This window comes from Lactuca serriola, chromosome 7 (genome assembly GCF_051521515.1).
Source record: "Lactuca serriola cultivar US96UC23 chromosome 7, Lser_US96UC23_V15, whole genome shotgun sequence".
NCBI classification, from domain to species: domain Eukaryota; kingdom Viridiplantae; phylum Streptophyta; class Magnoliopsida; order Asterales; family Asteraceae; genus Lactuca; species Lactuca serriola.
The window spans coordinates 46813037-46826122 of NC_136414.1; the positions used below are offsets into that span (position 1 = coordinate 46813037).

Consider the following 13086-nt stretch of genomic DNA (forward strand, 5'->3'; position numbering starts at 1 on the left):
ATATGTCTTTGTAGTGTATGTTGAGGCAACGAGAATGATTTAATTTACATTCCATAATATGGTATCAGACCTCCCCCTAAAATCTTTCCCTTCCTTCTTCTCTTCTATTACTGCCAACAACACCCTCTCTAAACCCTAAAATTTTCTTGTTCCCGTCTTCATCTATGGCTTCATGATAGGTCCTACAACACCACCACACAAATTGTTTTGTGTCACCAAAATTAAATCTCATGTTGCGCTCCTTCTTGATCTTGAAATAATGAATTGTGATGCTTGGCGTGAACTATTTTCTACCTACTGTGAAGCCTATGATGCCATAGATCATATTGACTCCACATATGATGCTCCTGCACCTCTTGCCACTGATGCAAATTGGAAGAAAGTGGAATTTGTTGTGAAAGGGTGGATTTATACTGGTCTATCACAACACCTTCACAATATGATTATTAAAAGAGACATCCTTGCTTTTCATGTTTGGCTCACTATCGAAAGACTATTTCGCAACAACAAAGATATGAGGGCTATTCAACTCGACATCGAACTCCACAATATATTTGTGGGAGATCTTAGTGTTAATGCTTACATGAGGGCTTCTCCTCAACCGGATCATGGTGATCACCCTTTATCACCATCCATCCTCCACACCACCTCTGACAGCAATTGTCGATAGGAATGCCGCCAAGAGCGCTTCCCTTCACAGAATCGGCGCTGACAGCAGGGAAACAACAATACTGGTCCATCTCAACCACCCCATCAACATGGTTGGGTGTTTATTCCTCCACCAAATCAACATTAACTCCCTTGTAGATCTCTTTCATGACCCAATAACTATCAACAGTGGGTTGTTTAGCCCCGATAGCACACTCGTGGTATTCTCGACTTATATCTACAACGATCTCCCTTCTCTATCGCTCAAGCTCATATCGCCACACCTATTGCTTCATCAATATAGTTCAATTCAACATCCATAATGCCTCTTTGGGCTTGGTTTGGTATTGAACAATGTCCCACAGCTCTTCCTCAAATGTTCAGCTCGATGTCACTTCAATAACCAACCGAATGGGTCATGGATACGAGCGCAACGGATCACGTGCATGATAATCAATGTATTCTCCATTCCCTTCTTAATAAGAATTCTTGTCAAAATATCCTATTTGGAGACGGGGCCATGATACCTGTTGTTGTGACTGGACATACCTTTTTCCCTCTTCAAAATAACCACCGACCCATTTAGCTAAATAATGTCCTCATCACTCCCACAATCATCAAAAATCTTATTTATGTTCGTCAGTTTACCCTTCATAATAAACGCATAATTGAATTTGTTGAATTTGGTTTTTCTCTCACGGATTACAGGACCCGTCTACCCCTAATCCGATGTGACAGTGATGTTCCTCTCTACCTGGTTGTTCCTCAAACTTCTCAAGCTCTTGTCTCCATATGCTCTTCCGTGTTGCACCAACTCCTTGGTTATCCTGGCGATCATATTTTTTAGTTTTTATTATCTAATAAATTGATTCCATGTAATAAAAGTTACAATGCTTCTTTATGTCAAGCATGTCAACTTGGCAAACATATCAAACTTCCTTTTAGCTTTTCAGATTCTATTGTTTCTCATGCTTTTGAAATTATACACTCAAATATTTGGACATTAACTATTGCTAGTATAAGTGGTTTAAAATACTATGTCATATTTCTTGATCATTATTCTCACTATCTTTGGGTGTACTCATTAAAACATAAATCTAATGTATTCTCCAAATTTGTAGAATTATTTAACTAAATCAAAACTCAAATCAACACAACTATAAAATCTTTCCAATATGATAATGGGAGTGAGTACAATAAAAAATAGTTTCATGACCATTTCGCCACACATGGAATCAAATTTTATTTTCATGCCCACACACATCCCAACAAAACAGTAAATCTGAACGTATGCTTCGCACAATAAATAACTTCACTCATACTCTCTTATTTCAAGCTCATATGGCCCCCACATATTGGGTATCCATCTCATCATAGAGGTTTTTAATGTATTGACCTCAACTCTCGCACCATCATCATATCTTGTCATGTTATATTTGATGATACAATCTTTTCGTTTAAATCTGTCTCTCCAAATACTTCTCCGTCTTACACCTTCATGGACACCTCTTCTGACCCATCTCCATTATTTGACACTCAATCTCTTTATCAACCCGAAAAAGCATTACGCACTCCACTCCTGAAACATATCAAACCAAATCCCCTTCACATAATTCCCAAACCAATAAACCCCCCACTGAATACAGAACCCATAACTCCAAGTAACTCCCCCTCTACACCTAGTCAGCATCCCATAACCACCCGATCTTGTAGTGGTATTGTGAAACCTATAAAACAATTAAATCTTCATACATCATCACTCTTTCTTATTCCTTGGTTGCAAATACAGGCTATTAAGGACTCTAACTTACATTAGATTATGCATGACGAGTATAGTGCTCGTATGTCGAATGGAACTTGGAACCTTATCCCTAGACCCCAAGGGGTCAATATTGTTCGATCTATATGTCTTTTTTGTAACAAAATTAATGAAGATGCCACTCTCTCTTCTGCAAAGCAAGACTTGTAGTGATTGGTCATAATCAACAACAGGGTATAAACTGTGACGAGATGTTCAACCCGGTTGTCAAACAAGCCACCATCTATACAGTTCTCAACATTGCTATTTCTAGACATTGTCCAACTCATCAGCTAGACGTGAATAATGCCTTTCTTCATGGCCATTTGCAGGAAACTGTGTACATACATTAGCCTCCAGGATTCCGAGACACTCAGTTCCTAGACAACGCCTGTCATCATCAAAGATCATTATATGGTCTCAAACAAGCCCCGAGAGCTTTGTATCATAGATTTTCACACCATGCTTCCACTATTGGATTTCATCACAATTGGACAGACTCGTCTCTATTTACTTTACACTTAGCTGGCGAAGTGACATATTTGTTACTCTATGTTGATGATACGTAATGACAACTTGTTGCACAGCCCTCATTCAATAGATCATTGATAAACTCAGTTGAGTATTTTTCTATCTCAAAAGAAATATGCCATCAAAATATTAAAACATGCAAACATGATGAAATGTAACCCATTTCGGACACCCGCTGAACCAGTTCATAAACTGGGCTCATTTGGATCTCGAGTTGCCAATCCCATACGTTTTTGCAGCCTAGCCATTGCTCTCCTGTATCTTACTTTTACTAAACCTAACATTGCATTTGTAGTTCAACAGATTTGTTTATACATGCATGATCCTGGAGAACCTCACCTCTATGCTCTCAAAAAGATTATTCACAACATACAAGGCACTCTAGACCATGGGCTCTAACTCCATATCTCCCCCTCTTCATCCCATGTTGCTTACTCTAATGCAGATTGGGGGAGGGGAATGCTCAACCACTCGACGATCTACATCAGGCTACTTCATCTTTCTTTGGGATAATCTCCTATCTTGGTCCTAAAAACGACAGGGCACTATTTCTCGATCCATCACATAGGGAAATTACCGTGGTGTTGCAAACATCGTTGCAAAGGCTTCATGGATCTGTAATCTCTTACTTGAGCTCTATTATCCCATGCCGAAAGCAACTATAGTCTTCTGACATCAGTGTGGTCTACATGTCAACTAACCCAGTTCAACATCAAAGAACAAAACACATAGAAATTTCCATTCACTTTGTCCATGAAAAAGCATCTCTCGGTCACATACGTGTTCAATATATTCCATCCTCATCTCGGTATGCCGACAACGACATTTTCATTAAAGGTCTACCCACCAGTCTATCCTCGGATTTTTGCACCAGTTTAAAAGTCCGTAACTCACATCACGATCAAACTGTGGGGGATGTTAGCATATGTATTGCATTGTATGTATTGTACATAGATTAGTTGTAACATCCCAAAATTCACGGCTAAAAATTTCATTTTTAAATAAGTTGTCACATAAAACCATCAGTGTAAAAACATTCATAATAATATCTTGTGTCAAGCCAAAGTGTCGGTAATCAAAACATATTATCATAAAACCATATCAGAGCATAATCCCCAATGATCTCATGTGCGGAAAACATAGTGTGATGCACTGCGATCAAGTTGGCTCCTTTCCTTTGAAAACGAAGTACCTGAAACCAAAACTGAAAACCGTAAGCACAAAGCTTAGTGAGTTCCCCCATCATACCACATACCGTATGATCATGTAACATACATATACTGTCAGGCATATCTGGGTGCCCGACCTACCCTTTCGGTCCTCTCGACCGGATACTGCCTAGCATATATGGGTGCTAGCCTCCCCTTCGGTCCTCTCAACCGGATACTGCCTAGCATACCTGGGTGCTGGCCTCCCCTTCGGTATCTTTCAACCGGTAACTGGGGACTATTTCACCCCCTATCACTACCACATAAAAGCATAGCATAAATACATAAGTCATATACTGCCTAGCATATCTGGGTGCTGGCCTACCCCTTCGGTCCTGTCGACCGGTAAGTGGGGACTATTTCACCCCCTACTACTACCACATAATAACATATCACATATATCATAATCTGTCTAGCATATTTGGGTACTAATCTACCCCTTCGGCCCTATCGACCAGTAACCGGGGACTATTTCACCCCCTACAACCACTATCACATAACATCACATCATGCTAGCACATAAACATAACAGGTAGTAGCAAACATAGACAATTATCACAGAGACAATCATCTAACAACAACTCCTACTGGTGGGCCGGCATTATGGCCGTAGACCCACCGCTACTGGAAGGTAACTCACCTCACACTGCTGAAGTCCCGTAGACACAATCCCTCACTGCTGAAGTCACGCAGACTCAACCCCAACTGCTGGATGACAGATTCCCGAACTGTCCCCACCAAAACATCATCCAATTAATAATTGGGTCCCAACATATAACCAATAGTACATTCTTTGGATAATTACTACATTACCCCATGCTTGGCTTATTTAAGCCCAAGACCCAATCCATAGGCCCAAAGTCAACCAGGGATCAAAGCCCAACATATGGCCCCACTTTCCAAATTGGGCCCAAACCTCTACATGGACTTCCCTTAATGCCCAATTGCTCAGTCCGGTCCAACATGTCTCATTATAAGGGCCCAATATCGTACAACCATCTAGGCCCAAACTATAGCCCATCTATGGCCTAATTTTCCAAATTGGGCCCAATCCTTCATATGGGCCTTACCCTAGAGCCCAACTAATTACTCTAGTCCATTTGATTATTCTTGGATGGCCCAACACAAAGCCCAAGTGAAATTAGGGTTTCTCATAAAATTATAATTAGGGTTAAGTGTTTCTCACTTAACCCATTAAGGGTTTAACCCACTAAGGACTTAATCCATTAAGTCCATTATTTCTTAGATTAATTTCTGCCAATGATTATTGTTTAATATTTCACTTATTAAATAATTTCCGTGTGTGTCCTGATAATTTCTCAAATATTAAGATTTTCTCAATTAGCTCAGCCCATTAAGTTCTTTACTCAACTAGATAAATGGCATGGAATAGTTTGGGCTTATTTCACAATCCAATCCCAATGGCCCAAAAGTGGGTCCAAATAAGTCCAAGGCCCAAATACTCATAATTAGGGTTTTCCGCCCAAACATGGCCCAATAGGCCCAAAACCAATCTAAGCCCATTAAAGTTTGCTAGTGGGGCACCACCCACTACCACCTCGGGTAGTGGTGGTCCGCGGCGGCGGCCACCACCTTACGGTGGTGGCTTTGAGTTTCTTTTTATTATTCATTTTGCTAATTACCATTACAAAGCTTTTAATACAAAAATAACCATACACACACTAACTATTCTAACACACACCCAGAAATACGCCTCTTGCTCGGGAATGCACACGATCACCCACTTCACAGCGGCGTACAGTGGTTCGATAGCAACAGAAGCGGCACAGCGGCGGCGGCCACCATTTCCAATGGTGGTGGTGGTGGTAGTGGTTCCTGCCAAAAAATCACACATACTTATTCATAATTAATAATAAACACACATAACCACCTCCTACGGTGGATGGTGGCGGAAATGGGCGACCGAACACGATGGCAGCCACCACCTTGTGGTGGTGGCGATGGGTTTCTAGTCAAATAACTTCCATAGCTACACATTCAACTCGTGACAGCATCGTCATACACAAAAACAACACGAGACCAAGCTCCTAACCACCGACTAGGAGGCTTTCGTCATCGGAATGAGCAGAAACTACGATTCAAGGGCTGCTGATACCCACAGCCGGCAAGCACGACGTCAAAAACATGAAAAGGACGAAGGGAAAGGGAAGGAGAAGCGACAGATGGCCTTACCGGGAGTTTCTCGGAAATTCGCGACCTATGCAACGAAAAAACAATGCTTCGGACTCTAATGGAGGTTCTCCGGCAATTCACGTGACCTTTCAGCTTGCTCCCGACGTCTAGCGGTCTTGTGGTGCTCCAATGATAAGTTAACGGTGGCGCTGCGATGGGGAAGATAGGGTGACAGTTGAGAGGGTTATCCATGGTTGCTAAAGGTCTCTAAGTTTAGGGTTTTGATATACGACGAGGGGAAAGGCACGGGTTTAAGTGCCGTGTCATTTCCTTAACATTTCAATCATTTTTACACTTTCAGTCCTCCCCTTCCAAACCCTTTCAATTTAAATCCTACAATTTACAAAATAACCCCCAACATCCAAATTCTTATTAGTTCAGGTCCCACATTTACCTTATAGCCCCTTGCTTCCATAATCTCTTCAATTTAAGTCCATAAGTTACCAAACGCACCCTGACTTCTATAATTATGACTTTTAACTCCTCGAACTAACGCCTTGCTTAATTATTATTCATTTTAGGGCTTCTATACATTTATTAATTAATTTATTTATTAAATAAATAAACAGGTGTTACATTAGCCCACATCATAGCCCAGCTCATACGAAATTCACATGTTGTATATATTATGTCTTTGTATTGTATGTTGAGGCAACGAGAAAGATTTCATTTACATTCCATAATAGTAATAAGTAATAAGTATTTTCTATTTATATAATTACATAATAACTAACATAAATTCTAATTAATCATAAAGAAAAAGATGAAATAAAATAAAAAGAGAGAAAGTAAAGCTTTTTAGATGGGTGAGGGACCTACCACAATAGAAATTGAAAATTATATGGACTGAGATTTTTTAAATAATGACTATACCCAAATTATTGAAAAACGCATTAACCATTTATTAAGTTTTGTCTATATTTTGTATTTACAGACCTATAAAATTTTAGTCTATATATTTTATTAGAGTCATTATAGTGGAACTAAACGCAGGGCGGAGCTTTCTTACGGCGAGGCGGGAGGGGGGGGGGCTGTGGCCCTCCCTGATTTTCTGGTCAGAAGTAGCCCCTATATATTAATTTTATGCACAGTAAGCCTAAAAATATTGATTGTAACCCCCCTTCTCATAAGTTTTTATACATATTATATTTTCGGCCCCCAAAATAAAATGTTGAAGCTCCGTTCCTGACTAAATGGGTAAATTATCATTCAAAATCTTATCAAATGCCCATCGTGTCAGATATGATTTTTTAATTTATGGATGTCACGGTCACGCAATGGACACTTGATAATAATTAATAACAATGGATGTAGTACAATTGTTGAAAATCGAATTTGATAATTTAATACTCCCTCCGTTCCAAAATTATTGTCCACGTTTAACTTTTTAAGTCTCTTTTGTTCAACTTTGACCTTAAATAAACTATTTTTTGTTATATAATTTTTATGCAAAATATATGAATAGATTCTTTTTTAAATGTATTTTCATTGTTATAAGTTTCATCAAAAAGTATTTAACACAAATAAAGGTATTTATGGTCAAAGTTGACATGAAAAGACTTCAAAAGTCAAACGTGAACAATAATTTTGGGATGGAGGGAGTAATATATAAAAAAATGTTTATTGCCCTAATTTTGTATAACTGCTATTGCGTCACGTTAACCCTACAAAATATAAAAATTGAATAAAGACAACAAACTTCCCATAAAAACAACTTTGATGTTGTCGTTGGTGATGGGAAAATGTAAGCCGCCGCTCTCTTTGATGGTGAAAAGAACATCAAGCAGGATTTCTTCTGATTCTCTGTTACTTTGTCTTTTGATTTTCCGTTCCTCAAAGATTTCTTCAAAAATATTATCAAGACTCTTGTGAATCTGCGTCAACTTGGATTTCAATCCAGAAATGAGTGAAAGGAACCTAAACTCAGGAAACACATATGCAACATAAAACCCACTAAACAATCTCCCCAACTTGTCCAAAACTTCAATCAATACATCTTGTTGTTTGTAGTTACCACCAAACGATGATTTACACACGACGTTGTTGATCATTTCCTTTACCTTATCACGTAAGATCACTCATTTTCTACAGGTCAATCGAATGAAGTCAATGAAATGGTGGACCTCTTGTTCCCAAAATTCACTGAATGACTGGACTTTCTTGTCGCTTAATAGCTCAGCGGCCATCAACTTCTTCATTTGTCGCCAGTAATCTCTCTATCATTTCTTGTATAGATGAGGTCATCTACATATATGCTCACAATCAGAACGTTTCCTCTATTGCTTGTTTTAGTGAACAAGGTATGTTCATTTGAACATCTTTCAAATCCTTCTTTCATAAACAATCCCTCTATACGAATGAACCAGGCCCTGGGTGCCTGCTTTAGTCCATAAAGTGCCTTATGGAGCTTATACACCTTGTTAATGTTCCCTTCTTTCTCGAATCCCTGTGGCTGCTCTACATATACATCTTCATTAAGCCCCCCATGAAGAAATGTTGATTTAACATCTAGTTGGTGGAGCTTCTATCAGTTTTGAGCTGCAAATGCTACAATTATCCTCACTGTCTCCATTCTTTCCATTGGTGCAAACACTTCGGTGTAGTCTATTCCTTGCTTTTGTGAGTACCCTTGAGCCACCAAACAAACCTTAAGTTTATCAACCTCCCCAAGTTGATTGAACTTTTTTTGAAGATCCACTTCACTCTAATTGCTTTTCATCCTTTTGGTAGATCAACTAGAGACCAGGTGGCATTTGTTGCTATAGCATCTATTTTTGTATTCATAGCATCCAACCATTCTGAACTTTTAGTTGTTTCTTCATATTGTTGGATAAAGTGTCTAAGTCCATACCTATATTTGGTATGTACTTGACCTGATTTAGGATGGTCCATTTGGTTTGCATAACATCGGAACAATTGGATAGACAAAATGAGAAAAGGATAGTTGTGATTTGTTAATATATTATAAGTTCTAATATATTAATATGAAATCATATTATTTAATTAGTATTGATCAATAATTAATTTGGAATTAATTTTGTGATCAAAATAGACTAATTAAATACATGGGGATTGATTGTGTAAATCATTCATTCTTATATAGTGGGCTTATGATCCATGATTCATTAGATTAGGCTAAAACCCATAGGGTGATCCATGGATGCTCCATGGAGGTTAAAACTCATGGATCATTGAGGAAATGAAATGTCATGCACATTAGGATTTGCATGGTATAACCCTACATGTGACACACTATATAAACGACCTCATAGCAAGTAAAATCATCCACTAGACATACAAGTGAGGGCTAGCCGAATTTTGAGTACAAGTGTTCTTCTCTCAAGTTATTCCAATAGTTGTTGTGTTGTGTGAGACATTTGAGGCATCACACTTGGGGTGCTAGGCTCACAAAGTCTTAAGGAATCAAGCTACAAGAAAAGGTACGTCATTCTACTAGTTTTTTTATATTACACATGCCTTATGATATGCTAGTTTGGATGAAACCTTGGAAAAATCAAATTTGCAGGTATAATAGTGAAAACATAGATCCAAGGTTTCTAGGGTTGCATACACACCATAGGAGTGTTAGAATGCTCAAAACCCATAAGTGGTATCAGAGGTAAGGCTTGTTTTCAATTATACTTGACGCAAATTCCTAAAAAAATCGATTTTTATGCTCACTGTTCATTGAACTCACTGAGTCCACGGGGGAACTTGACGAGTCCATGTGAAAACTCATCCAACTCGTCGAGTTGGTTAATACACTTGACGAGTTGGAGGCCCTAGGTGTAGAATTTCGAGTTTTATTGTTGGAATTGGACTAGGATCATTACCCTAAACTGTTTTAGATTGTTAAACCTGTTTTTGATGTGGTAATGATTGTGCTTGTCCAATTTCAATGATAATTTTCAAAGTTTCAAGTTTTTTATTAAGTTCATATGATACTTGAAAATTGTTGATATGGATGTTCCTTGCTTATGAGTTTTTTTTAGATCATAGGAATTATTTGCAAATTGTTTGTAAGTTAATTGTTGATCTAAATGCTTCATAATTGACTCCATCACTTGTCCTCAAGTTATGGAATTCCAAAAGTCTCTTCCATTAAAAGCCTTTAAAACTCATAAGTTATAGAAATGAAAGGTTTTGAATAGTTTCAAAACTTGCCCTCAAATTTTGGAATTTGTAAAGTCACTTTAGAAAACTTTAATTCCAAACCATAGAATTTTAAAAGTTTAAAATTCAACCCTTATACTTTATAATATTATAAGTTTATATATATATATATATATATATATATATATATATATATATATATATATGTATAAGAACAAGTCAGTATTACCGTTAGTAGGCCTCATTCATGAAGCCGGTCTATAAGGGGGTATAAGGTTGTTGCCTATAAAATGGCAGCTTAACGGGTGTCCACTCTCACCCACCGCTTCCTTGACTAGTGGAGGGTCGTTATCCGAATGGGTAGGATATGACTATAATTCTCCCTTCGTTAAAAGTATAATGATAATTATAAATTAACTAAACTTTTATAAATTCTCAATCTTAGTTACTTTAGGAAAATGTGAAGTTGATGGTAACCCATGGAATTACACTTTGTAACATTACCAAGTCATTAGTGGAACGTGTGTGGTTAACCAGCACACTAACATGGACTAGTAAGGATGGCAAAGGGTAGTTTAATGTTTATTATAGATTGGTGGAGCGTGTGTGGTTAACCGGCACATCGGTTAGGTAATAAAGTTAAGAGTACCAAGTTAATTTGAATGGTTATTCACACCTTGTTTTGTGATCTTCGGTATCCCAGTCACAACTTGAATGGCATATTCGAGATTTAAACATGCCATTGAATTGTTCAATGAATCTCAAAAGATTTAGGAATTTTCAAACCAATTAAAACTTAGTAATCTATTTCATTTTTTTATGGTGGAAATTGGTAAATCGTCATTTACCTACCTTCAAATATTTTGTAGCTTGGATTACGACATCCCTCTTCAAATATTGTGTTGGGTCCTAGCCTTAATACTTCATTTGGGTGTCTTATTAAGGATTCTATTTATCTTATCTAAACTTGTCTTTCTTCCTTTTTAGATGTCTTCCAACAATGCTGCTACTGGCTCAAACCCAACAGGCTCCTTCTTTCTCATGAATCTTTGTGGGAGAGTCATCCTTGATGGAACTAATTTCAATGTATGGATTAGGAACATAAGGATGATCACTCGCTACGAGGACAAGGAATATGTCCTTGACATGGAGCTTAAAGAAATTGATGAGTCTGCTGCTACTCCTCAGGAAATTGCCGACTTTAGGGCACATGAAAAAGATGCCACTAAGGTAGCTTGTATCATGCTTGCCACTATTACACCTGAACTCCAAAAGTCATATGAGGACTTCTACCCTTTTGAGATGCACCAGGATCTGATGGAAAGATACCATCATAGGGCACGTCAAGAGAGGTATGAAATCATTTGCTCTATGATTACAACAAAGATGAAGGATGGTGAACCCATCACAGCCCAACTATGGAAAATGAAAAGGTTCGTGGGCCCCCTGCTCAAATTGAATATGAAATTTGATGAGGAGTTGGCTATATATATCATTCTAAACTCCTTACCTCCATGTTATGATCAGTTCTGAATGACCTATCATATGAACGAGGAGGAGGTCACTTTGAGTAAGCTTCAGGGACTTTTGAGGACTGCAGAAAGTGGTCTTAAAGGTAAAAGTCTTGTGACTAGTCCTACTACTTCCCCTGTTCTGGAAATCGAGCAAGGTAAAGGGAAGAAGAGGAAGACCCCTTCCAAGGGTACCAAGGGAAAGTCTCTTGATGGCTCCTCTTCAAGTGGAACCAAAGGTGGTCCCGCTACTCCCTCTTCCAACCCAAAAGATGCACAATGCTTCTATTGTCAGGAAAAGGGGCACTTGAAGCGAAGCTGCCCTAAGTACCTGCAGGATGTTAAGGATGGGAAAGTTAAACCCACCGATGCAGGTATTTATACTATTTTGTCAAACAACTCACCACATACTAATTCTTGGGTCCTTGATACAGGTTGTGGAATTCACATTTGTTCTGATATGTAGGGCCAAAAAAGAAGTGAGCATGTGGATCACAGGAAGATAAACTTGATCATGGGGAATAGGAAAGCATCACTTGTCACCAAGATTGGAGTTTACTATTTATTTCTTAGTAGTGGGTTAATATTAGATTTGAATAAATTTTGTTACTCGTTTGAAATGGAGAGAAATGTTATTTCTTTTCATGGCTTGTACAAACAAGGATTTACTTTTTCATTTGATAATGATATTGGTGCTATTAATGTTTTTTACAATGATGTATTTTACTTTAAAGCATTACCTTGTAATGGTGTATATGAAGCTATGAATGTTGTAAAAAACTTAGGAGATAATGTATTGCAAATTGATTCTTCCGTTAGTTTGGATAAAGCATCATTGGGCATTGTCGTCTTGGACATGTCAACAAGAAACGCATAGGCCAACTCCAAAAGGCTGGACTCTTGGAGTCATTTGACCTAAAGTCAGATGATAGTTGTGAATCTTGTTTACAAGGAAAAATGACTAAGCTACCCTTTACTGGTACTTGTGAAAGGGGTGAGGGTTTGTTGGACCTCATACACATAGATGTGTGTGGACCCTTCAGAACAGCCACAAGGGATGCGAACCGCTTCTATGTGACTTTTA

At 38.2% G+C, this 13086-nt stretch overlaps 1 protein-coding gene across 1 annotated transcript; it reads left to right on the forward strand.

Annotated features, from left to right (window-relative positions):
- The first annotated feature begins 259 nt into the window (after positions 1-259).
- On the forward strand, positions 260-670 carry LOC145063943 (uncharacterized). Its single transcript, XM_079011494.1, has one exon. The coding sequence runs from the start codon at positions 260-262 to the stop codon at positions 668-670; it is 411 nt and encodes a 136-aa protein (XP_078867620.1).
- Positions 671-13086: the final 12416 nt, after the last annotated feature.

Excerpts from the sequence above, each read along its gene's own strand:
- LOC145063943 (XM_079011494.1), top strand. The coding sequence starts at position 260 with ATGAATTGTGATGCTTGGCGTGAACTATTTTCTACCTACTGTGAAGCC.